Source organism: Equus asinus, chromosome 24 (genome assembly GCF_041296235.1).
Source record: "Equus asinus isolate D_3611 breed Donkey chromosome 24, EquAss-T2T_v2, whole genome shotgun sequence".
Lineage (NCBI taxonomy): Eukaryota > Metazoa > Chordata > Mammalia > Perissodactyla > Equidae > Equus > Equus asinus.
Genome location: NC_091813.1, coordinates 16,428,284 through 16,456,154, shown reverse-complemented (window position 1 = coordinate 16,456,154; position 27,871 = coordinate 16,428,284). Strand labels below are relative to the sequence as shown.

At 37.7% G+C, this 27,871-nt stretch overlaps 1 protein-coding gene across 19 annotated transcripts in view; it reads right to left on the bottom strand.

Annotated features, from left to right (window-relative positions):
* The window catches only part of MYO6 (myosin VI), a 153,448-nt gene that overhangs the window by 33,905 nt on the left and 91,672 nt on the right, over positions 1-27,871 (bottom strand). For 17 of the 19 annotated variants that reach the window (XR_011497832.1, XR_011497831.1, XM_044757524.2 and 14 more), the window contains 10 exons: positions 25,546-25,726; positions 20,974-21,118; positions 16,267-16,424; positions 14,835-14,926; positions 12,007-12,079; positions 10,344-10,471; positions 7,719-7,814; positions 7,256-7,429; positions 3,949-3,987; positions 2,240-2,333 (listed from right to left, as the gene is read on the bottom strand). Coding sequence is in view for 15 of the 19 variants with exons in the window: in XM_044757524.2 (XP_044613459.1) it covers positions 2,240-2,333; positions 3,949-3,987; positions 7,256-7,429; positions 7,719-7,814; positions 10,344-10,471; positions 12,007-12,079; positions 14,835-14,926; positions 16,267-16,424; positions 20,974-21,118; positions 25,546-25,726 (1,180 nt within the window). In the remaining 4 variants the exon portion in view is untranslated. Of the gene's footprint in view, positions 1-2,239; positions 2,334-3,948; positions 3,988-6,820; positions 6,918-7,255; positions 7,430-7,718; positions 7,815-9,074; positions 9,725-10,343; positions 10,472-12,006; positions 12,080-14,834; positions 14,927-16,266; positions 16,425-20,973; positions 21,119-25,545; positions 25,727-27,871 lie in introns of all 19 variants that reach the window. The other 2 variants (XR_011497834.1, XR_011497833.1) reach the window with 2 other exon arrangements.

Here is a 27,871-nt window from a genome sequence, read left to right as displayed (position 1 = left end):
AAGAAGAAAAAAGAAAATAAGATTGGCAACAGATGTTAGCTCAGGTGTCAACCTTTAAAAAATAAAAAATGAGAAGGAAAACAGGCCTAACCCAAAGCCTGAAAAACTAACAAATAACGTCCAGGTAGAAGATGACCCTGGAGAGGAATCAGGAATGGCCAGAGAATTCAAAGGAACAGCAGGGACAGATGTTGTTTCAGAAGCCAAGGAAAGGCTATGTTAAAGGGACTGGTCAGAGTCCAGCGTGCTGTGAAGTCCACTAAGATAAGGATGCAAAATGAACATGTGATTTAGAATCAAGGAAATCACTGGTGACCTTATCAGGAATTATTTTCTTGGATGATCAAGGTGGAGGCTGAAGTCTCTTGGGTTAAAGAGTGAGTTGAAGGCAGGAAACTGAGAAAGCAAGAATAGACTCTTCTTGAACAGAAAAGGAAAAACTGGAGAACCAAAAGTAAAGTGAGAGAGGGGGAGGTAGCTGAAAGGGAATGTGGGTCACATGGGTTGGAGGGATTTAAGCCGAGGTTTTACTTTGGCAGCCTGGGTTCTGTTCCCACTTGTGGGCCTACACCACTCATCAGCGGCCATGCTGTGGCCGCATCCCACATACAAAACAGAAGAAGACTGGCACAGATGTTAGCTCAGGGCGAATCTTCCTCAGCAAAAAGAGGAAAATTGGCAATGGATGTTAGCTCTGGGACAATCTTCTTCACAGAAAAAAAGCATGTTTAAATAGTAATGGGAGAGAACCATTTAAAAGGGAATGGTTCAATATACATAATCAATACTGAAGAGTCACGAGAAGGTAGGAAGGGATGGATTCCAAAGAACCACAGTCTCAACCAGCAAGAGAGGCACTTCGCACTTTCTTAACAGAGGGAAGGTTATGCAGGCAGGGACAAGTGAAGCTTGCCGTTTGCAGTACAGAGGGGAGGCTGCCTGCTGGCAGAGAGCAGGGCGGGGCTGACTGGCCTCTGTGGAGAAACAGAACATGCTGACCAGGGCACCGTGGCAGGGCGGGCTGGAGAGCCCTTCGAGGAGGAGTGAGCCTGAACTTATGAGGGCACCAGTCTGTCTTGCCGAACTTACCTGTGCCGATAAGGTGCCAGGACAGAAGGAGATTCGACAGCTAAGGTCTAGTGAGAGGGGTCAAGGGTAGATGCAGACTCAGGGGGATGGGAGTCTGAAGCTTATACAACTGCGGGAGGGCTTCTTAAGAAAAAGCACAGAATTACGAAAGAATACAAAACAGGTGAGGGCTTTGGAAGGCGCTCATTTAAATGAGGGAAGCTGCAGCTTCAGTGACTTTAGCTTTATAGTAAGTTCGTCTCCGAGAGGAGCAAAACAAGGAGTCAGAAAGGCAAGAGTGTAAGGAAGAGTCGCAAGCCTGAACGAGATCAGGAGGGAAGGAGAGGACCTGCCCTTGGGGAAAGCAGGCAGCGGACGGGGAAGCAGCGAGCCTGGTGCCAAGGACTCCCGCGACGGAGCACAGGCAAGGAGCACAGGCAAGGACGCAGCGGGCTGAGAGGCAGGAACGGCAGCTTAACCGAGCCGCACGCAAGTGCCACAGACGCCAAGGGCACCGTGTTTTCATTTTTCTACAACTGGTGGAGTGGGAAGCAAGGACACCAGAACCTAACTCCTGAGCCAGTCACTGGGGAATGAGAAATGAACTGCTGGACTGCGCAGGCCATAGGCAAGCAACCCACTTAAGGGATATCTAGGTTTGCAGTTAGAGTTTCTGCAAATTTTACTTCAATGATGTAAAAGTTTTATTTCACAATAAACTATACCCCAATATTGCTCAAATAATTTGCCAGCCATGCTTTTCTTTTTTTTCTTTTTTTGAGGAAGATAAGCCCTGAGCTAACATCTGCTGCCAATTCTCTTTCTGCTGAGGAAGACTAGCCCTGAGCTCACATCCGTGCCCATCTTCCTCTACTTTATATGTGGGATGCCTGCCACAGCCTGGCTCGACAAGCAGTGTGCAGGTCCACACCCAGGATCCGAACTGATGAACCCTGGGCCACCAAAGCGGAACGTATGAACTCAACTGCTGTGCCACCGGGCCAACCCCCATGCTTTTCTTATAATTAAAAAATATGTAAGATAAAAAATCTTATTGCACTTAAAAATAATCAAGATAACTGAATTACTTGAAAACACTGCACATATTAAATTGTCTGTGAGCTAAGACTCCTGACACACACTGACAGAGATTATAAAAATAGGGAAATACCTGAACATTGGAGCTGAGACAGAATTTGAGCCCCTTCAAAGTCATGGCTTGTCATCTTTAAATTAGGTTTGATACAACGAATAAAGCTTGCTCCCTAGGAGGATAAAGGTACTTTTTAAGACAATACATATAGCATTCTTATTTCTACGAAAACCAGCAACTTTCAGAACATATTATCATTAACATATGAAGCTTTTTTAAAATATAAACACTAAGGAACTTTAAAACTTTATTAGCACTCTCTTATAATTTAAAGTTTGGAATGAATTTGTGCATTAACACTAATAGTACTGTAAAAATACTCTATTTTAGATTTGAGTGCCCAAAATTGTGTTATTGTAAAAAGAAAAGTCTTTCAATGTAAGATATTTTAACATATTTAAATGACACATTTTGCAGGCTAACGTACACATGATTTTATTCTACATTTAAATGTATTTATACGTTATTTTTCTGTGATAAGAAAACTGCCCCATGATAAGAGGAGTAAATAAAATTATGCCTCTTAAAATTGAGGCAAAACTATAAAAAAAAATCAACCTCTTTCATCACCTTACTTTCAAAATATACAGTAAGTCTCTAAGCTGCACCACTGCACAGTTTAAAGTTTTGTTTGTTCAGCAACATTTTTAGATGCTTAAAGGCATTCGTTTGGAATCAGTTCTCATGTTACGTTGAATGAGGCAGGGAGAACACTGACGTGCAGAATGAAACTGCTGGGCACCGACGCGGACACACGAGAAGCCAATACACCCAGGTAACTGTTTCTCTTCACAGTAGTCACCTTGCAAACTGAACAGCTAGTTCAACAGTGACGCTCACTGCAAACACTTCTAGAACAACTTTTTAGAAATGCCTTCTTTTTTTAAATCACAAAAGTAATCTCATCATTTTACAGCAGCACTGTATTTGGATGATTAAAATACACTCCTCATCAGACTTTGTTTTAAAAGATGCTTGGTCCTTAAGAGACAAATATTTGCAAACAATGAGGATATGTAAAAGAATTTCTTAATGGTACCAAAAGCAAAGTCTAACAATAAGTTATGCAATAGTAGCATCAATAGATTAAATACTTGGCTTTTCAAAATGACTAGTTGAAAAGGACGAGTACTCAGTTAAGTTCCGTGGTTTGTTTAAAAAATAAGTCTTATCTTGGAGTCATGCCCTATTTACACACCCCACATATCAAATTTATTTCTACGGTAAATTTTTCATCAAAAAACAAAGTGAATCATTAAAATGTCTAGCTAAAAAAAAGGCTCTTAGGGAATGCTATGCTTCCATAACAAGGCATAGAAATGTTATGTCCATTTTTCTCATATCAATATTGCCACATGGGAGAATGTTACTACTACAGCAATAAAATGAAAATGAATTACACGCATTATCTTTAATCCTAAAAAAGTACATTTTCCTTCTCCCTAGTAACTAATTATTTTCACTTTCCTCAAACTACAGGGTAATCCTCATTTCATAACATTCAGAGAATGCTATATATTTATAAAATAACTGACATAAAATTTTGCCTTTCAGAACAAACCTAAACAAAATGACAACATTTTAAAAACTGATATTTTTTTTAATGAAGGAATTTGGTTTAAAATGAATTTCTACTTCCTCCAGATTTCCCCTGCTTATTTGAATAATTACTAACAATAGTTTAAGAGGACTATTTAAAAACTCAGGGTTTTTTTCAGTCTACTTACAGTACTTCGAAGTTTATCCAGTAGCAAATTCAACTGTGTCTGTAGGAGAAAGGAATCACTTTATTATTTCACAAAGTCAAAGTACACAACGTCATACGTTAATATTAGCTCTCCAACATTAGAATAAAATAACATGCAATAACATCAACATGCAACCCATTACAATTTAACAACTTCTGGTGCATAAACTCTTTGACAGTAACATGCAAAATGAATGGCTAACATAATGCCAAGGACAATAACTTATCTTACTCATGCAATTAGAGGACTGAAAATCAGCAATACTAAAAACACACATGCACACTTGCAGGTGGGGTGACTAAGGGACAAGTGTGCAGGCAATGCAGGGAGGAAATAAAAGGGCGGGGACGCATCAGTCAGAGATCAACAGAGCAGGACTTGAGCGTGCAGCACGCCGGGTGCAGCTTGTGTCACACTCCATTAAAAATGAAGACGTTTAAAATATGCATTAGTGGTATATTAGGATTGTTTTATATAACACATCATAAATGAAATTGTCCTGCCTAACTATGGAAACCTTCTTTACTATTTCAAAACATTTCACGTTTCAATTATTTTTAAAAGCTTGGACAATTTTCTCAAAAAGAATTTGACAATGAACGCTAGAAGTTACTATGCTTTCCTGTTTTTAATAATAGTAAGTGATTATCATTTACTCTGGTTCAGTATGTTAAAATCATGTATTTGCTTTAGTTCTCTGCAAAGTAAATTATGTAAAATTCTTATATCAATTTTATACTAAGATGCTCATTACACTACTTACAAAAGATAAATTAGGATGTTAATTCTTAAATTAACATATTGGATCAATCGTAGCTATATTTAATAATAATAATAGGTATACTTTATTGAATGCTGTCTATGAGTCAGGCACTGCTCAAAGCTTTTCATGGGCATTACCATGTTTAATCCATACAACAATTCTAATTAAAGATACATTATTAGCCTCATTTTACAGCCGAAAGCATTGAGGCCCCGAGAGAAACATCACTTGCCCGAGATCATAGAGCCAGTAATGGCAAAGCCAAGATTCCAACACAGGCCTAGCACTAAAGTTCATTCTCTTACCCGCGACACTGCAGTATACTTCAGACATGACAAGCTTACGTTACAACTATGAAATGAATTCGTCATTGGATTAAAAAAATACAGTCATACCCACAACCTTAATCAATCTGGACCACCACACAACTGAAAAGGAAGCAGAAGAGCTACTAATTTGCAAAGAAAACAACTGTCACAAAGTCCATGCTTCTTAATCCAAAGGCTAAGCACAATATTCTCCCAAAAAAGGAGATAATAAAGTCAGTCAGAAGAGTAGAAGCAGCAAAAATAAACTAACAGCATCTGAGAGACAAGGGAAGGACACCAGTGATCAAAGAGCAGCAGTCAAGGACCGCCAGGCTGAGGACAGACAGCGTTCTGCAACTCATGCTTTATTTGTATTTTATTTTTATTTTAAAGCATATAAATACACACGTATACAATGACAGAATAATATTTCCATCAAAAGGAATATTTTTCCTAAAACACTAACAGTGAAAGGGTTATGACTGAATAACCTGAAAAATGTCACTTTTCAGTGGGAAACTGCTGGTTCTCCGTGACGTTGGATAACTGAAATATCACTGTAAATGCTAGCCTGCTTTGTTTTATTGCAGCACAGAATCTGAATTTAACTTCACGAACTATTCTACAATATTTACAATTACGAATTAGCATTACTATTTCATTTCAAAATATCTCATAAAAACATATTTGCAGTTTTATTATTGTCACTCAGTTATAGCTTTCAGTAGTTTAATGTGCAAAATACATCTTATTGCATATGAGCGATTTTAAGACATTTCAAGTCTCAATATAAAAGAACATTTTAATCCAAAGAATTTGAAGAATGTTTCTGTTTTTATTTATGTGGTCTAACATTTCAACTATGTTCTTGCCAGCAACACTACTCGAATATTACAGCAGGAAAATCAGCGAGTGATATCTGGTTCATATTGGCTATTGTACTATTTTAAACCAATGTGTTATTATATGTCTATTCAGGAATTTAAGAATATCCAGAAAGAGAAAATACTGCTCAAGAGAATTAGGAATTTATAATTAATGAATACAACTCATAACAAAATTAAAGACTTTCTATTCAGTTACCTGAAAATGTATTATAAGCTTTTCTCCTATGTTTATGTTTATGCTTTAAAGAAACCTAGCTTTATAAACATAATTTTACGAAGTTAGTTACTGAGAGCCCATTTCAATCCACAAGGGATCTCAAAGGGCTCACACTGTTAGTGCCACAGCACTCTGATGCTTAAATACTATTTCCAACTAACATCACTTTTAATATTTAAAGCATACATAGTGAGAGGCATATGGAGAGTTTTCTTGTAAATACAGTAACAATATTTTGTAGAAATGTATAGGAGAGAAATTAATTCTAGTTATAATTTTTTATTCATTAAACTTGTGAGACAAAAGTTTTTAAATTATCTTTCTCTACGCTAAACACTCAATAATTAGAATGAATTAGTAGTATTCCATTTCTAAGACATATCAAGTGACAATTCCCTGTCCGACCTCAAAGAATAAATTCCTGATCCAAATTAATAAAGCAAATGAAATGTTCTTCAATGTTAAAAAAGAAATTTGAAGGGTTTGCCACACATAGCACTTATCTTTTACAGAAGTAATTAAAAGCTTTAATCAAATTTTAGTGTAGGGCACACTCATAATGCACTGTGAGAGAAAACATGCTGAAAATGAAATACGAACTGAATCATTAACTTGAGACGGGCTCTTTCTCACATGGCAGCCACGCTAAACACGAGTCCACGAAGTGGTCATTTACCTGAAGCCCCTGGCTGTGCCTGCTTTTCCTCTCTCAACTCAACTAGTCCTCTCTAGCCATCCCGAGCTGGACTACTCCAGCCAAACAAAACTGCTGACTGAGGAAGGAGACAGAAAACAGGTGGGAGAGAGAAGATGTGAAGGTCAGCCAGACAGTAAGCCGGAAGCAAGACCATCAGGAACAGCAATCAGATATGTTAAGCACCGAGAAAGAACACATTCATAAAATTACAAGAATTTCCGCAAGTTTAGCTCTATGCCTGTTTTATTTCGCATACAAGTATCAACAATGCAGGGTCCGCTCCTGAACCTCACCCATGGGATCACGAGAGTTCTGACAGTGATCCACATTATTCACTGCAGAGCATAAAGCAATGTATTTTATTTTAGATGTAGCAAAAAAAAAAAATTCAAGTAATATATTGCACACAAATACCTTAAACTTGTTCCCCACACTGATGAAGCTAAGTTTTCCTGCTTTTTGTTTAGTATCTTTGTTGTTATTTGTGGATGATTCAAATAATTCCCGTATAAACTTATCCCTGGATTCACATATTAAGGATTCAAGAGACATATGTAAAGCATCATTATTTTTCTCCACAAACTGGGTCTGGAAAATAAAGCAAACAGGAATGATTCGGTCCATCTTACGATCATATCCCCTAAGACAGCACCACCCAACAGAACTTTCTGGGATGACAGAAATGCTCTCTATCTGTGCTCTCCACTACAGTCACACCAGTCAATGAGGACATTCAGTACATGATGTGCGGCTACTGTTACGAGGCATGGAATTTTACATTTAATTTAATTTAAATTTAAATAGCAGATATGACTGGAGATCATCACACGGTACAGCTTGAATCAAATGGCTTTCCCCCGGGAACAGTGACACTCACTGTCTCATAGCACACCGCCCCCGCAAAATGCCTGACAATGAAGCCTTCGTCGTCTCGGACATTCCTATGGACTGCCAGCTTAGATTTCCTGGGGATCTGAAAAATAATACATACATAGCAGTTATTACATTATCAAAAAGATATTCCGTAACTTCCTTTACAAAACATTTGGAATGTAAAATACTTAAAATTATAAAGGAAAGTTTCACATTTTTCAAAATCATAGTGCTTTTTAAACATCTAGTAAGCCTTAAAGTGCCAGTGAACTCAAGCAAATATTCGGTTATAATCTCTTAGGAAAGAAAAAAGGAGTAAGACAGAAAAAAAGTAAGCATACCATCTAGAAGCACATGCAAAACACTGTGGGCGTTCTGTAAAGTTAACTGCCTATGTCTAGAGTAGTGGCTCTTGACCTTGGCTGCCAAATTAGAATCACCTGGAGAATTTTACACCTCCCAAAGCCCACACCATTTACATCAGGGGATTCCTGTGTGCAGCCAAGGCTGAGAAGCCATTCCTCTAAAAAACAACGCCTGAAATCAGCACGGGCCTCTCCCACCCTTTTACACCATACATCCTAACATGTTTACACAGTGAGCCTGAATCCATCTGAAGGAAACAATTAGATAGTGCTTAAGGCTGCACTATCTCATTATAATAACTCATGTTTATATCATATTTAAAAGTTTCCAAAGTACTTTCACATAAAAGAACACACCTGACCCTCAAAATAACCTAAGGTTAAGAATCCACTCTCATTTAAAAATGAAAAAGCTAAGACTTGGGAACCTTATGGGGGAACCTTATCCAGATCAGAGAGAGAGCAGACCACAGGCCTCTCCTCTGTGAGAGGCAACACACCAGCACGAATCAGAGTGAGGGCCCTGGGGTCAAACCGCCTGGCCTGATCCACCTCTTCCTTACTGTGCTACACAAGGCAGGTCACCTAATCTCTCTGCATGTTTCTACATTTCTAGCCTGGGGATACTAACAGGATCTACCCCTAGAGGATTATTGTGAGGATTAACTAAAATAATTCAATTAAAAATCTTAGAACAGCGCCTGGCACATGCCAAGCATTTAATAAATGATTATCTGTTTTATTTCCAAACAAATACAACAAAAGTAATGCTCTACACAAGTTAGGATTTACGGTCTTGCTCTTTTGAGGAAAGCGACCGAAGGCCACTCTCGATGCTCCATTCTTCTGTCCTTAGCTCTACAGGTCTCTGAGACCCTGCTGACCGTTTGCTGAGCGCCAATCAGTACTCTTGGAGAAGGTGAACATGCATCCGCAGGCTGGTCATAGCAAAGACGGACGCGCAGAGAATAAAGAGGACTGCATACGTATCTTACATCTTAGCAAAAGCTCTGCCGAGGACATACATCATTTTATTTGTCTCCACTGAAGTAAGAGAAACAGGCTCCACATTACAAGAAACATTCAGGGACACAGGAGAACTTCGTCAGTGGTGCGGGATCCAGTCCACAGAGAGAGGTAACAAAATTACATCAGCTTCTCAAGTAAATCCATTCAATCTATTTACCTAATATTCTTGATTCAGTTGATGGTGTACGGAAATCAGAACACTTACCATCCACTTAAGTTCCTGGATCCATCATAGCAACAGTTGTTACACTATGCTACAGCCTCAAAAAATAACCAGAACACGGGCATTTGTAACTCTAAGTAGCTTTTCTTTTCTTCTCCTTCTTCCTTCCTTTGCTCTCTGGATGAGGCAGTACCTAGCTTCATGGATGAAATTAACATCCATATTTCTCTGCGCTAGTCAGGCCCTTTCTGGGCACAAGGATGGAGCTGTGCTTGTATTACTCAGGTGATGACGGTTGCATGTGAAGATAAACTGAATTAGGTGAACACAGGAAATACCTCAATAGCCGCGGAGTCCAGCCTCATGGAGAACGGCTCTCCCGTTCATCACCACAAGGGTTCAAGCGCAGCTCCACGACCCAACAGCAGCTCAGGGAAGCAGGCCTTCTGGCCCCTTTAGAAGTGCACGTCTCAGTTATTTCTACTACTTTTTGTGTCTGTCCCTTTAGCTAATCCTTCTACTGCTTCAGCTTCTACGTCTCTCTCAGTGTGTTTTCCACTTAAAACTCCTTAGGAAAGAACATCAAAATGAACTAGCTGATCACTAGCTAATATGGATTGCTTCCACCAGTGAGACCTAAGCCATAACCTTTATTGCTGGTCTTACAAATGTGCAGACAGGTGGCCACTTGGGACTCTAGATACTAACCCCTGGAATGTGAACAGGTTACATAATGCAAAACAAAGCAACTGATGGCCAGTGTGCTCAGAAGGGAGAACATAAAAACAGCAGGTAAACCTTTTCGTACATTTTAGATAGGTGAAATACAATTTCTATCTAGCTAAAAGAGCTTCGATTAGACAGATCATCATAATATATACATATATGTGTGTGTACATATATAAATTAAATGCCCGTCTATAGAAGATGATGTGTTGGGCAAACTATAGTTACTCTAATCCCTACATAACTTATGATTCAAATTTCTAATTATCTAATATCTAACACCTAGCACACCTTTTTCAAGGTTTCTCTTCCCACTAGAGTCTCAATTTAGGAATGGCAAGCTTACAGTGAGGCGGAAATGGTCTCTGTGCTTCTGGTGAACTGCAGATGTAAAGTGCTGATCACTTGGCTGGGGAAGGCGATTTTCTTCATCCAGAATATCTAGTATTCCCACTAATTTTGCTTCAATTAAATCTATTTCAAAAATCAAAATACAATAGGATAAAAATATAACATCTTGAAGATATGTGAACAATCTACTGATCAGAAATTTCAAGGACTGGCCAGAAACAACTTAACAGGTGATTCTATAAGTATTCTCTCAAACGCTATAGAGAGCAGATGGATTTTATTTCAAATCTGGCAATTTACTAGAAAGTAGCATGATATATTTAATATATGCTTTAGAAAAACAACTCTGTAAGTAAAGTGACTAATATAGATCACTTCAATTGGAAGCTAGGCTACAAGGCTAAGGAACCAGAAATTCCTCCTCTTCCAGTTGACATCTATACTCAAAATGCAGTAAAACTACAGAAGCTTTTGTATGCAGAGCTTTTTCATATCACTTAAAGATATCAATTTAAATGTTTTCCAGCAAAACTCTTCAGTAACATCACATTTTTATGCTCCTTCCTTTCATGTTGTTCAAATTTCCTGCCTGTCCAAAATAACTATAAAATGTAAACTGATTAAATACAGTATATAAGAATTGTTAAATGGGGAAGACTCTAAAAGCTATAGGACCTGGAAGAGAAATTGAGATTCTCTGCATTCCCAGAGAATGATGCTTCTTGGGCAACGGCCGGGGGGCGGGGGGGGGGGGGGGGGGGGGGCGTGGCGCATGTTGAATTAAGCCATGAATGAGAGTATTTTGAAAGGTGTACAAGGAGGTGGAAGTGGGCTGAAACATAAATGGAGGGGGAGGAGTTCCAGCCAGCCAAGATATCTAACCACACAGGCTAGGGACACAAGACTGAGAAAGGATATGGTGTGTGAAGGGAATGGGGAGTGGACCAGGCAGGACGTGAAAGTGTTTTGGAAAGTGATACTAATGTAATGTAATAGTATCCTGTCCAAATCTAGCACATGAGTTACTGATGTGATTGTCAAATTGGGTTTTCAGACCAAGGTTTGCCCAACAGTTGAGTTTAGAGATAAGATGGGAAAGAAAAGGAAGACTGAGTACTAGCTAGGTGGCCACAGGAAAGGCTTCTTTACTGATAAAAACAGACAAGAAAAGCAAAGACCCTGTTCTCCTGCTGCACAGCATTACCCAGATGTGACAGATGGAACTTCTGAAGCCAGTGAGCAAGCGGCCAGGGGGTGCCACCAATGGGCAGAGGAGAACTGCAGGACAGCAGAGCCAAACGCTGGCCAGCCTCGCGGGAGCCGGATAAGCTACGGACTTCCTTGTGCGAGATGATGACAAATCCCTTCGCCGCTTATGCAACTTAGTTTCCTTCTCAACTTATTCACATGTTAGCTGCTTAAACAAAATACTCATCACAGCAAATAGAACAAATTTTAGGAAAACTCAACACAGCCGAATTTGACGCCTTAGTAGGAAAAGGAACTTCCTAAAATACTAGAGAAGTAAAACCTCTCTCAAATACCAGAGTTTCAAGTCTCATAACCATAATATCAATCACAGAGCACAGAAAAATCACTAGTAAAAGCATTCACTACATCTTCCCATTATGCCAAAAGTGGAACAAAAAAATACATACCTATACAGTCCTGGTTATCCACATAATGCACTTCATTAACGCCTAAACCTTCTTTTTGATAGAGTTCTTGTTCCTAGAATGAAATAATCATAATCATAGATATAGAAATAGTGTATGGTATAACATGGATTGAATGTTCTGTGCCATTTCTGATTATAACATTTATTGACTAGTCAAGTACAAAGGTTCATACCAATGAGTTTGGGGGCCAAGGAGTCTTACACAACATTAGGGAAGAAAAATCCTTGCCCCTAAAGCAATGTGAAATCAAAAACCAAATGGCCAACATAACCTAGGATTTACATATGTGGAAATGTTCCCTCCTGAAGATAAGGACACTTTTCTGGAAATATGCAGAGCAGCTACACATAAATACAGAGATCTCTTTCTAACCATTCAAGCCCAAAGAAAGACCAGGACTTTGAAATAGTTTTAGCAATTTCAAAGTCAAACTTATCAGTAGACTAGACCAGGGGTCAGCAAACTTTTTCGTAAACAGCCAGCTAGTAAATATTGTCAGCCGTGGGCCCCTGTCACAACTACTCAACTACGCCATTGCAGAGCCAAAGCAGCCAGAGACAACAGGAAAGGAAGAGGCGTGCCTGTTTTCCAATAAAACTTCATTTGCAAAAACAGGCAGCATGCTGGATTTGTCCCAAGCGCCATAGTTTACCAACTCCTGAAATACACAGAGGAACATAAGAACTTACTTTGAAAATTTTTTAAAGTTTAAAGAACAGCTAAACAAAGTAGCTCCCTTTTGAGGTGAAATTTGTCTCTTCTATATCTTCAATAGTCTAAATCGTTGTCCAAAGACAGGCAGAGCAGATTTTTAACATTTACAGACAGGCACTAAAATCAAGGCAACAGCAATTAACTGCAAATGGGTTCTCATATCTACACAGTGATATATATGAGGAATATATCATTCAGGGAAAATAAAAGTAATTTGGAAGAATAATTTACAAATAAAAGTCGAGTCCCTAAATATAAATCTGGTTTCTTCTCAAAAGTAAAAAAAAAAACCTATCACAGATTTTTATCACAGATGGGTGAGCTATGCAATGAGCTTAGCTTTCACATTTAACGTTTTTTCCTGAATGTTTAAATATTTCCTCCCATGAGATATACTAGAAAAGGGTTCTGTCATTGCAGAAGACACTGTCTACTTGAAGCCAATCTAAATTTGAAATTCACATATTTATTTTTAAAAACTGTTATAAAAGTAAACATAAGTCAAGACACTGTCTCCCCTTCATGCAGCTTCTAGATGAAGCTTGCGGGGCTCGTGAGGAGGGAAGAATTAGGGTATGTTAAGGGAGACGCATACACGTAAAACTTCACATAGTAATAGAGGAACTAATGTGGCTGGATGAAATACTTCCAGAGAAACTCTCTTAACTGATAAGTACTTATTTCATCCGTCCATTTATGCCAGATTTGGTTTAACCACAGTAACTAAGTAAAATGTACAAAACGTAGAAGATGCTGGGAAATTCAAAGACAAAAACAAAATACAAAATGTGGGAAAAGATAGGTGGAGTGGGAACAAGAGAGAAGGTATTTCACATTTCAACCCCAGACAGAGTGGAGGACGACCACAGACAACAGCAGAGCTAACGCGAAGAGAACAGTGTGGTGGGCCAGCAGCCAGGGAGGCGGGTTCAGACCGGCCTCACAAGTCACTGAGCTGCTCTGGGAATTCGTTTCTTCATCTATAAAATAAAGGGCCGGACTACATTACTTCTGAGTTCCTTTCACTCTACTATCTTCACTCAGGAAAGCATATCTTAAGTAGCACAAAGGAAGGAAAGTCAAAGGTATTGGTAAGAAGATACTGCACAAGTCAAATACAAGGGAAAAAATGGTGAGCTAAACACCAATCAACGGATCCAAAGCTACCTGGACTTAGTCTGCACTCTAAAGAAGTAAAAGTAACCTTTCTAGACTCGGGATTGTGCGTGGCAGCCACGCCCACAGTTATTTACCACGAGCAGCAGCGAGACATTGCTCACGGGACCAGAATGGCGTCCGCTACTCACACACAGCTGGCAGTGCACAGGGTAGCACGACAGAGAAAGCAGTGACTGGGGCACTCCAGGCCACCAACCCATCAGATCTCGACTCGGTAGCCTTCCTGCCACACACAGAGAAGGTGAGCATGTAGCAGAGGGGGCAGAAGAGACCCAGAGGAAGGGTGGGAGACGCCAAAGTCAGGGAGGAGAGGAAGAGAGTCGTTTGGTAGTGGCAGGGGCAGAGACGACAGAAGCAGAAAAAGAAACAAGCAGAATTTCAAGTCTAGTAAAAGTCACTAGTAAGAAGCAAGAGCTGTTCACTTCTGAGGAGGTGTCTATTGGAGTGTTCACGGAGTCCCTAAGCTTCAACTGCACCATTAGCACTTCTGATGCGCCTGAGCAACAGCTGACCTACTGGGCGTACGCTGGGCATCTTCGATTCCCTGGGCCATGGCTACACGACACCCCACCAACCAGGGTAACGGCAGCATCGTCTCTGTTCCTTGAAATTTAAAATAGCTTACTGCGGTTCTTTGTTTTTTGGAGGAAGATGAGCCCTGAGCTAACTACTGCCAGTCCTCCTCTTTTTTTGCTGAGGAAGACTGGCCCTGAGCGAACATCCGTACCCATGTTCCTCCACTTTATATGTGGGACGCCTGCCCCAGCATGGCTTGACAAGCGGTGCCATGTCTGCACCCAGGATCCAAACTGGCGAACCCCGGGCCTCCGAGAAACAGATCGTGCGAACTTAACCGCTGTGCCACCAGGCCAGCCCTAACGTAGTTCTTAAATTTAAATTGTAATGGCAATTACCTCCTTCAGAATCCTTTCATTAAAAAATTGTTGAAGTTTTTCATTGCAATAGTTGATGCAAAATTGTTCAAAACTGTTATGTTCAAAGTACTCTGAAAACATAAAACCAGAATCAAGAGTCATCATCAGATCAACTTCATATTAATAAATTTATCCTAGGATAAAATTTTATTGTATCAATGCTTAATTTAACATTAGGTAAAAAATACATATAATTGTTCTATATTTCCCAATTGCTCTTATTTCAAGACAGATTTTGTTAGGCTTTAAAATTAAGTATCAAAAATACCTTGCTTCACTTGACAAAAAAAGATGTTTGTCAGATGAGATAAATGTCATAGCAAATATGTAAAACATAAGCCACTTGTAACAGAAGGTTTTAAGCAGAGGTAATAAAGCAATCTAAATTAACTAAAGAACAAAAATGGCTTAAAATGCAAGTGCCTCAGATTTTCTTCTGTGACACCTGTACAATTACAGTTATTAAAAAGTGTGATGGACACTAACTCATTTCTAAAACTAAGAGACGGTCTTACTCTAAGGTCCCTGCAGCTGTTACGATTCTGTGTGTGTGTGTGTGATGCTAAAACTGGCACAGACCAGGAAACGAGGTCTGAAGATTGTGAAATCTTAAATCAAAATCTACTTTGGAACAAAGGTAATGACACTATAAATTTTAAAATAAATATCCCATCGGAACCAAAGCTCTGACCCCACCCCTGAAATGTCCACAGTCGCACCTTCCCTCGGCAAAGGTAACAAACCACAAAGGAGGAAGACTCCGTCCAGCACAGCCAGAAGGAACGCCCACACTTACAAAGCCCAATAGAAAAACGGTCACATTCACTCTGAGATGTTTACAACATGCACAGTGGGAATAAAGTGGCATTCAGATGTTGGCGACTCATTTCATATCTGGTTGCACAGCTCTGCGGTTGTTCTCAAATATTTATCTTGATATTCATTTGGTGGAAATTAACTGGAAATAGCTATCTGTTGACAATTAACACTAACGATGAATTTTTACACATAATAATGTTAGGCCCATATGCTAGATCAACCTGTACCCCAGCTGTACACTGCAGTCAATGCTTTTAATGACTTAATTCTCTTTATTAGTAGTACTCAAGATTAACCTTTACTTAGTTGCATTCATTTAAGAGTATAGAGACATCTCTTAACTATGGTGGTTTCAACAAACATGTTTTAACTTTAGCATTAATGTGACCATAACGCAGGAGTCCTTCCCTTTTTTTTTGAAACTAACTTCCTATTTAAATCATATTATGTAATGTAGGTATGGACATATAACTGAAAATATATCAAGTGAAAGGTATAACAAGGGAAGAGAGGTTATTTCTGTTTTAAATGTGTGAAAAACTGAATGAAAAATATTAAACAAATACAAACTCACAAACAAAATTATACTTACCAAAACCAGCAATATCTAGGACTCCAATAAAACAGAATGACGTTTCAAAAGGAAAACACTGATTTACTCTGTTTACCACATGATCAAAAAGGTGGCTGTAGACAGTCTTTGCCAAGGCATCGCGAGCATTGTTTGCTTGCTCCACTTTCAGGGGTACCCTATAAAGAAGAACGTACCAATGAAAATCCTTTACAGTAACATACTGTGAAAATAATGCCAGACACCCAGATCAAAGTACATCAAAGCATTTGCACTGTAAGGAGCAAAATAAATAGTTACAAAAGGTCATTTGTGAATAGCTACAGACAAATGTGGCTAAGTAGAACACCACAAGAGAAGAACTAAAGGAATTATTCACAATTAGATTAAAAATCTGTTATTGAGTCAAAGAGCTTCAGGCTGAAAACATCTTTTTAACCTTAATTTATACTTCACTGTACAGGCTGAATATATAAAAAATTGTTCAGAGAAATAATCTTCCTTTTGACTTTCCTTAAATGCAAAAGAAATTGTTTTTAATTCAGGATAACTTCAAAGGTCGGTAACTTGTTTAACATTGTGTAAGAAAGGGGCCAGCCCAGTGGCGCAGCGGTTAAGTTCGCACATTCCGCTTCTCAGCGGCCCGGGGTTCGCCGGTTCGGATCCCGGGTGCGGACATGTCACCGCTTGGCACGCCATGCTATGGTAGGCGTCCCACAGATAAAGTAGAGGAAGATGGGCACGGATGTTAGCTCAGGGCCAGGCTACCCAGCAAAAAAGAGGAGGACCAGCAGTAGTTAGCTCAGGGCTAATCTTCCTGAAAAAAAAAAAAATTGTGTAGGAAAAAATATTTACATTTTAAAATTTGAACTGTCCAACTCTACTATTTAACATAAGTAAACTACATGGTATGAGATGTTGCAGATACAGACACACAGCCCTTGTCCTCAAGAAAATTATAGTCTGATAAAGAGGGACTTCCATAAAAGAGAATTTCCAAACACCATGCTAAATGCCATCAGAAAAGTAAGCATGGGCACCACGCGAGCACCAGAAAAAACTGTCAAATTTGGAAGTGACCTTAAAAGTCATTCAGGTCAGACAGATACTTGAATCCCTCTTAAACAGTGGTTTTCCAACTTATATTTCCCGCAATGGAACCCTTTCCTGAAGCAAGTCTTATGTGAACGCTCCGTACATAAAACATGAAAGAACTGCTGTGGAACAAGGGGAGATGGAGATGACGCCTGGGCACCACTGGCCGGTGCTTCTACTGGCCTCTCCGTGGCCCCCAGAAATCTCTCCAAGGAAGCAAGCGGCCACGAAGCACTACCACACATCCTCCTCGCCAGGCTTTCTTTATAATAAGAATAATTCGGAATTAGCTTAGCAAACAATTGGGCTAGGCATACCTTACTAGTATTTTCCAAAGTATAAGAGCTACCAAATTTTCTTAGTGGCTAAAAGGTTTTTTTTTAAATCCTTCTTGTTTTAATTTGTTGAAAATTTTTCTGAAATATGTCACTAGAACTCACTGCCTGCCTTATTTATCAAGGGACAGAGGATCTAACTATTCCCCCCACAAATAAAGATCTTACAGCGCCTCAAAATGACTGAATATCAATTTTATTTTACAGAACTGAAACAGAAATGCATAAAACATATGATACCGACCCAAAAGTGTACACAGACCCAGACACAACCTAGAGGTACTTGGTTACTGATTTAAAAAATCTTGGCTAACGTGGAAGCAACCTAAGTGTCCAGCAACAGACGAATGGATAAAGAAGATGTGGTACGTATATACAATGGAATACTACTCAGCTGCAAAACAGAACAAAATCATTCCATTTGCAATAACATGGATGGACCTTGAGAGAATTATGTTAAGTGAAATAAGCCAGCGAGAGAAAGATAATCTGTGTATGACTTCACTCATATGAGGAATTTAAAATTATGGACTAAGAACAGTTTAGTGGATACCAGGGGAAAGGTGGGGTGGGGGGTGGGCACAAAGGGTGAAGTGGTGCACCTACAACATGACTGACAAACATTAATGTACAATTGAAATTTCACAAGATTGTAACCTATCAATAACTCAATTAAAAAAATAAATCTTGGCTATACTCTTATTCAACATGGTACTAGAGGTTTTGGCCAGAGCAATTAGGCAGGAAAAAGAAATAAAAGGAATCCAAATAGGCACTGAAGAAGTGAAACTCTCACTCTTTGCAGACGACATGATTTTTACCCATCAGAAAGCTATTAGAAATAATTGACAACTACAGCAAAGTCACAGGATACAAAGTCAACGTACAAAAGTCAGTGGTATTTCTATACTCTAATAAAGAACTAACAGAACAAGAACTCGGGAATACAACCCCATTACAACTGAAACAAAAAGAACAAAATACTAGGATTAAATTTAACCAAGGAGGTGAAAGACCTATACAAGGAAAACTATAAAACGTTACTGAAAGAAATCTATCATGACATAAAGAAACGGAAAGATATTCCATGTACATGGATTGGAAGAATAAACAGTTAAAATGTCCATAATACCTAAAGCAATCTACAGATTCAATGCAATCCTAATCAGAATCCCGACGACATTCTTCACAGAAATAGAACAAAGAATCTTAAAATTTATATGGGGCAAGAAAAGACTCTGAATAGCCAAAGCAATCCTGAGAAACAAGAACAAAGTTGGTGGCATCGCAATCCCTGACTTTAAAACATATTACAAAGCTGTAGTAATCAAAACAGCATGATACTGGTATAAAAACAGGCACACAGATCAATGGAACAGAACTGAAAGCCCACAAATAAAATCATACTTATATGGACAGCTAATCTTCGACAAAGGAGCTGAGAACATACAATGGAGAAAGGAAAGTCTCTTCAATAAATGGTGCTGGGAAAACTGGACAGTCACATGCAAAAGAATGAAAGTAGACCATTATCTTTCTCCATACACAAAAATAGACTCAAAATGGACCAAAGACTTGAAGGTAAGACCTGAAACCATAAAACTTCCGGAAGAAAATATAGGCGGTACACTCTTTGACATCAGTCTTAAAAGAATCTTTACAATATGATGTCCACTCAGACAAGGGAAATAAAAGAAAAAGTAAGTGAGTGGGACTTCATCAGACTAAAAAGCTTTTGGAAGGCAAAGGAAACCAAGATCAAAATGAAAAAACAACCCACCAACTGGGAGAAAATATTTGCAAATCACATATCTGATAAGGGGTTAATCTCCATAATATATAAAGAGTTCACACAACTGAACTACAAAAAAATAAACAACTCAATCAAAAAGTAGGCCGAGGATAAGAACAGATAATTTTCCAAAGATGATATACAGATGGCCAACAGGCACATGAAAAAATGCTCAACATCACTAATCATCAGGGAGATGCAAATCAAAACTACACTTAGATATCATCCTATACCCATTAGAAGGGTTATAATCACCAAGACAAGAAATAATAAATGTGGAGAAAAGGGAAGCCTCATCCACTGATGGTAGAATGCAAACTGGTGCAGCCACTTTGGAAAACAGTATGGAGATTTCTCAAAAAACTAAAAATAGAAATACCATATGACCCAGCTATCCCACTGCTGGGTAGTTACCCAAAGAACTTGAAATCAACAATACAAAGAGACTTATGCACCCCTATGTTCATTGCAGCATTATTCACTATAGCCTTATGTGGAAGCAACCCAAGTGCCCAATGACTAATGATTAGATAAAGAAGATGTGGCATACTACTCAACCATAGAAAAAGACATAATCGTCCCATTCGCAACCACATGGATGGACCTTGAGGGCATCATGTTAAGCAAAATAAGCCAGACAGAGAAAGACAAACACCAGATGATTTCATTCATATGTGGAATATAAACAAATTTACAGACAAAGAGAACAATTTAGTGGTTACCAGGGGAAGGCGGGGAGGGTGAGCACAAGGGGTGCAGGGGCACATTTATATGGTGTTTGCCAAATGTTAATGCACAACTGAAACTGCACAATGTTATAAACTATTTAGATCACAATAAAAAAAATGTTTTTTAAAAATCTTGGCTAGGCTCTTTTTTTCTTATCACTTGAGGTTTTCTCTAAATGAAGAATCCTAAAGGTGAGGGGAAACTCTATTTGCTGAGTGTTTTACTAAAGTGAGTTCTATTTAACAGAAGTCATAATACACACCATTTGCAAGGAAAATCACCTTTAAAGTGAAATCTCTCACCTTCTGAAACTTAATAATGGTGACGTTGCACAACCTTGTAAATACACTAAAAACCACTAAATGGTACATTTCTTTTAAGTGAAATATATCTCAAAAAAACACACTGTTCTGATTATTGGCGGGGGGGGGGGAGATGTTACCTAAAAATCGAATAATGATTAACATAGTCAACTATTTTCATAGTTATGCAAAAGTAAACCCCTCTCTCACCTCATAAATTCCGAATCTGTGCCATGCCATGTATCTGTAGGGAGTGACTTTAAGAGATATGGAAGCCAGTGTTTATTTACATGGTGGATTACTGCGGTGAGATGCACAGAATTCTGATGTATCAAGCACATGTTTTGGAACATTATAATGAAAAGAATGAATTGTGTATAAAGATCAACTTTAAATCTCAGCGTTCTCAAAAAATGATTTTTTCCTGACAAACCACAAGGCAGGATTTTTACAAGCAATGCGTTAAGGAACTTACTTTATCACCGTTCCTTTGGTGCCCCCTGCTGTTGTTAGCATGACTCTTGTAGTTAAACTTACACGCAGATCATCTTGATCCAAACCCAGTAATTCAGCACAATATTCCAATGACTGAGTAGATTTATTCTTCAGATTACAACCACCTAATGAAAATATATTTTAATTTGAAATTAACAAACATTACGTAAACCAGATTTCCAAGATCCATTTCTCAAAAGTACACTTCACGTATTTAAAACTAGCGAATAGAGAAGGCTTATCTGAGACTTTTAATTTCACCTCACTTTTTCACCACCCTTCAGACATTCATACTGCCAAGGTCAACGAGACCCTCACTCAGGGGAGTCCATGATAAGTCTTTTCAACCCATCAATATTAACCTGCCACTGTTTCATTTTTTATGATCCTGGAAGCAAAATATATTAATGATGGATTATAATCCTTGTTAATATATTAAATCTCTGGAGAAATATAGTGCCTTATCATTAAAACTCCTATGACTCCAGAAAACTTCAAGGAATAATTTTAACGGCAAATGTTGTGAGGCAGTTTAGTAGGTCAATATGTGTGTGTGTGTGTGTGTGTGTGTGTGTGTGTGTGAGAGAGAGAGAGAGGGAATTCATCTGCACATGCTCGTGTTGCTTGGGCACAGAGGAAGACAGAGAGGAGGCAACTATTACCTGTCCATCATATCTGGAGATTTCTGCTTAGGGAGGCTGTTTTAAAAAGCATTACATAGAAAGACGGTATACTACAGTGCTTGAGACTTTGGACTGACACGGCTCCATGACTTACTAGCTATGTGACCTTGAACAAGTTATTTATTCTCTCTGTGCTGTTTCCTTATCCGTATAATGAAGATAATAACCGTACTGACCTAACAAGGTTGTTAGGAAGAAGAATAAAGGTACGCATGTGGCCTCATACACTGCTGATGAGACAGTAAAATGTCAGCTACTTTGGAAAACGGTCTGACAGTACTTCAAAAGTTTAAACAAAGAGTTACCATATGACTCAGCAATTCCACCCCTAGGAATATACCCAAGAGAAATGAAAACAAACGTCTGCACCATAACTGTTACACGAATATTTATACCAGCATTATTCATAATAGCCAAAGGTGGAAACAACCCAAATGTTTGTCAAGTGATGAACGAATAAACAAAATGTATATATATCCATAAAATGGAATATTACTCAGCGATAAAAAGAAATGAAGTGCTGATACACGCTACAACATGGATGAACCTTGAAAACGTTATGCTAAGTGAAAGAAGCCAGTCACAAAAGGCCACATGTTAAATGATTCTATCTATATGAAACGCCCATAACAGGCAAATTTCTGCAGAGACAGAAAGTAGAATAGTGATTGCCTCCGGCTGAGGGACTGGGGAGGGAACAGGGGTGACTGCTGAAGCGTATGGTGTTTCTCTTTGGGGTGATGAAAATGTTCTAACACTGATTATGGTAATGGTTGCACAACTCCAAATATACCAAAAACCCCTGAATTGTACAGTTTAAATGAGTGAATTGTATGGTGTATGAATTATATTTCAATAAAACTGTCACCAAAAAAAGAAGAAGGGGGGAGAATACTTAGAAGATGTATTAAACCTTTAATTCTATGAAAGTAAGTGTACTACTAATTTCTAGTTTCTACACGCATACACATTATCTAAAATTATATAATTCTCAAAAAATTGACCCCCAATAATTCATGACTTCATTTAAATACTTCTTTTTCACTATTTTGCAAAGCTTCTCACACATCTCCAGGAATTATATAATGCTTACATAAGAAAACATTTATTTTAAGTTTTAAAAAAGCAAAATACTGTAAAATAACACAAGGTTTTCTTGTCACTTCCCTTCCAAAAAAGAACTGATTTGAACTTTTTTTTAATTTGTTCTTATAGTAATGTATATTTTTGTTACGTGGAATTTAAAAAAAAAAAAGAGGAAGTCTCAGGGCCAGCCCCGTGGCCAAGTGGTTAAGTTCACGTGCTCCGCTGCAGGCGGCCCAGTGTTTCGATGGTTCGAATCCTGGGCGTGGACACGGTACCGCTCATCAAGCCATGCTGAGGAAGCGTCCCACACGCCACAACTAGAAGGACCCACAACTAAAGAATATACAACTATGTATAGGGGGGCTTTGGGGAGAAAAAGGAAAAAAATAAAATCTTTAAAAAAAAAAAAAATAAGGAGGAAGTCTCAATAGGTATTTTTCACATTTCCAACACATAAAAACTTTTCAATAACAGTAAGTGTCTTCTAAACATGTATTGGAGAATAAATTTTCTGATAAAATAATTACAAAAATATCTAGAGCTTTTTCAAATTGTGAGGACACAGCAAAATTGAGCTCTCTAGAGGGAAATAATCAATTCTAATTAGAAAGAAACCATTTGGATCTACAGGAAAGGTCATAGGAAGGATGAAGAGTAATATAATAAAATCTTAGCTACTAAAATAAAAATAACCTAGTTTATTAATTCTCTTAATTGATTGCCGCATTTCAACCTTCTCTGCTTTCTGTTCATTCTCCCTTCAAACGAAGGAAGTTTGAGAAGAAAATTAAAAGATAATGTAAATATGCACCATGTGCCTTTTGATCATTTAAGTGTTTTTCAACTAACTAGAACATGCCACGTTTATGACGCTCTGTACACACCTGCATGTCCCACCACAGGGTAACAGTACAAGGTGGGAAATGCCACTATCACTTCTAACAGCATTTCCAAAGTGTGCATTAGTTATTTTGGACTTTTTTTGCATTACCTAGAACCCCCACGTGCTCCAAGGCATAACAACGCTACAGAGCAAATGAAATGTACTCTAACATACATTTTCAAAATAAATTTTCAAATCCCTCAAAAAATAATAAAAAAATTTTAATGCATACTAAGAACATACCTGATTTTGCTTGATTTTCTTTTTCATTTTAAACTGGGAGTAATCTATATTTTTATTTTACTTATTCATTAAAACACTTATAGTGATCACTATGTGCTAGACATAACTATTTGCATCATTTTACAAATATTTAACTCATTTATTCCTCTTTAAAACATGAAGTAGGAACTGTTATTATCTCCAGTTTACAGGTGAGGAAATTGAGACAGGGAGAGGTCAGGTCCTGGCCCAAGGTCACAAAGGCAGGTTGTCCAGGGTGAACAGTCTGGCTCACAAGCACGAGCTCTTAAATACCATACTAAGTTGCATCTGAAGTTACTGACTTCACAGCATCACAGGACATTAAACCTGAAAGTCATTCAGACTGTCTATTTCAATCTGCTCATTCACAGTCCAGGACTCTCAGGAGGGTTCAGTGACAGAGGCAATGAGGGCCCAATTATCACAAGCACCTGAGATGGTTAGAAATGGGTAGAACCTGGCTCCCACATCCACAGCTTCATTAATAACCATGTTACTTAACTTCGGCACAAGTTTCACTTCTGTAAAAGGGAGACAATATCTCCTACCTCATTATCTTTATGAAGTTTAGATTATGATTATGGAGTTTATGATGAAATACTGTATATGAAGAGTCTGGTACACAACAAACACATTTTTTAAATGCTCTCTTTCTTCTTCTTGTGCCCCTTCCCTATATGCATACTACTGCTACGTACTATGCTTTCAAAGCACTTCTCATGGATTCTTTCGTCATTATTTTACAAATGAAAACAACCAGGCTCAGACAGCTTCTCGAATCTGACACTAAAGCCCATGTTATTGACTATTATATCAAATGGTGCTTTCAATTTTTTTTAACTCATTCTTGTATAAAATTTTTGAATAACGTATTTTTCTCTAAAGTGTCAGATTTTAGGCTTTGCTGGCCATACAGTCTGTCACAACTACTCAACTCTGCCGCTGAGCATGAAAGCTGGCATAGACAAGAGGTAAAGGAATGGGTGGCTGCGTTACTTACAAACAGGCAGCTGGTCAGATTTGGCCAAGGGCCACAGCCTGCCAACCCCTGTATTCATGGATCACACTTAAGATTATACAAAAGTCTTACTGTTTATGCAGAGACTGAAACACTAGGGTTGAAAAGTTACTATCATCCAAATATCTAAATGCTCTTTCCAATTTGCATGAAGTTTAACTTATTTTCATTTCCCAGTAATAAAGTACATGGGCTTTTATGTATTCAATTGCCCTAATTAACTGATCCAAGTTTAGATTGATGAATCAGAAAAATAGCAAAATACCTCTATAGCAGGCAGAGAATTATTCTGTTCACTTATTAGAAAAGTATAATATCAGCTGAAACATTTAACTAAATATGACCCTGGTAGTCAGAGTTACTTATTCTTCATAAAATGAGAAGTTTACTCCTCATCAGTATCACTGGTTTGTTCAAAGCAGAGCTCATAATGACTAATAATGCAGCGTCTTTCACTTGCAAGTTTCACCATGTAACATAGTATATTCTAGAAATTTCAGGGTATTAACAAACCAGCACATAAACAGATTCAATTTACTTATGACAAAGAAATCACAGCACTTCTAATTTTACTCCTCTCTAAAACAAAACAAAACAAAAAACCATAAACAATAAAACCTGAAGTGCTGCCGGCTTCCTCAAAATCAATATTTCCAAGGTGCAGGACACCAGCTACGACCCGGAACAGATCAAGCTTTTCTCCATCATCCAAACCAATCTTCTTCATGGCTGTGCACATTCTAATAAAATCTCCATGGTCATCTAACAGAGGATCTTTCAAGGAACCTGCCTTAAGATACTACAAAACAAGAAGACATTAACTAACTACTCTTTGTATTATTTAAGTATACTAAACCAACTACACAAGTCTATTAACGCATTATATAACATGCAAAAATAAAACGGATCAATGGAAAAACTTCAACACATTCAAAAACTGAATGGGCAAAGTGTACAAGAGGATTTCCCAGTATTATTTCTTTCAACTGCATGTGAATCTACAATTATCTCAATAAAAATTTCAACCAAAAATGGAATGAGATGTTTTCCAATTATACAATTCTAACTCTAAAGCATTATAATGCTAGGATATCAGATAAAAATACAAACTGAGTGAAAAAGAAGGGAATATCGGTGGTTGAAATGAATCCACAGATCAAAAAGAACGAAGGTAACAAACTGTAATAAGAATTTAACTATGATACTTAGCTTTACACTACTCTTTCATAGTAACTGCCATCAACTGCACCAACATTCAACAGGAGTAAACAGTGGACAGGCTAATAACAATTTTTGTAGCCTGAGAATTATTTTTTAAACCTTTCTGTATAAGTACATATGAGGTAAAAGTGTACTAGTAAGCATAATGCTTACTCGAAGAATTTATGTGATGACTGAAAACATTTCAGAAAAAATTATGAGAAAATCTGATTTCTCTCCTAAAAGAACTTGCATCTAAAGTATTCATTTGTTAGAACTTAAACTCAGAAAAAGGGATGACAAAAGTCAGGCCTGCAGAAACTAGAAGGAGAAAAATAAAAGTTACTGGACACAGAAAGATTAGACTAGGAATTTTCCAGAACCTGAGGATGAATAAGTAAAATTAAACATTAAGTAACATAGCATAAGAATTAACTGGCCATTAAAGACACCGCTAGGAGATGTTTTCTCCCTCTCAGTTGCCAATTGCTTCTCAGGTGAGGTTGTAATTGTCTTTCCACAAAATTCTTTAAAATGTCTAATTATGCTTGTGTGAAATTTCTGGAAAATGTCTAGATAAAGAAATGTAATTTTATTCTTAAAAGAAGCAAAAGAAAAAATCACATGCAGCCAAAGTTAACAGAAAACACATACCATGCAGAATTTTTAGTCTTGCAATTAAGTGGTTATTTCATTTAAAAACTGTTTCTAAATAAATGTTAATGAATACATTGCTATTATGGCAGACTAAAAATACTGCATTCTCTTAAAAACTACACACAGCTTAAAGACATTCAAATGGAGCCAAGCGAAGGATTCTAATTACTCAAAATGATCACCTCATCCTCCTGATAAAGAAGAGACAAAAAGTAATTTACACATATTAATCCGTTGCTCACTTATATATTTTTAAATATACACTCAATAACATGAATAAGATCCCTGAGAAAGTATGCTGACTCTAGAATCCAAAAGAGGACATTTTCTTCTTAAAAGAGAACAAAGAGTACTTGTTACTCTTTGGAGAGTAAAATACAGTTTCCTTTTACTCCATTTTCTCCATGCCAAAAGATCAAATTTATATATATTTTTTTCCTTTAGGAAAAATAGCTGCTATGTCCTGCTAGGAAATGTCTTCATTACCTTAGTGGCAAAACACAATTTCCGCATTTTGATGATGGCTTATAAAAAATTAGGTTATCATGACAAAGGAAGATACCATCATAAATATTAATGTCAGTTCTTAAAGTTCCACCCATGGCTGTAACAGAATCTGAGGTTTATGATTTATAGTTCAGATACCTGTGTCTATGATAATAAAACATCAACTTAAAAACTAACTGCATATTCATCTGCTTAGAATTTGAAATAATGGGAATTTTTATAAGCTTTCTGTTCTTTTCTATGACTATCTTAAAGATATAATTCATCTCACTCATTTTGAAAGGGGTCAAAAACATCTGACTCACAAATACAGGAGCATTAAAAACTGAGTATAATAGAAACTCATTCAATTAAATAGTCAATACAAATCTTTTAATAAAATTAAGAAAGACAATATGAACTAGTACCTATAATTAATCCTGACTTAGTATTTCATAATTTAAGCTCCTTGAGTAGATAACTTAATAGCACTTATTACTTAAACAATGCATACTAAAATTTATGAGAGATTTTTAGATTAAGGATTTAAAGTTTTCAAAAATAATAATGGTACAATTATATCTAGTTACTCTCAGAAATA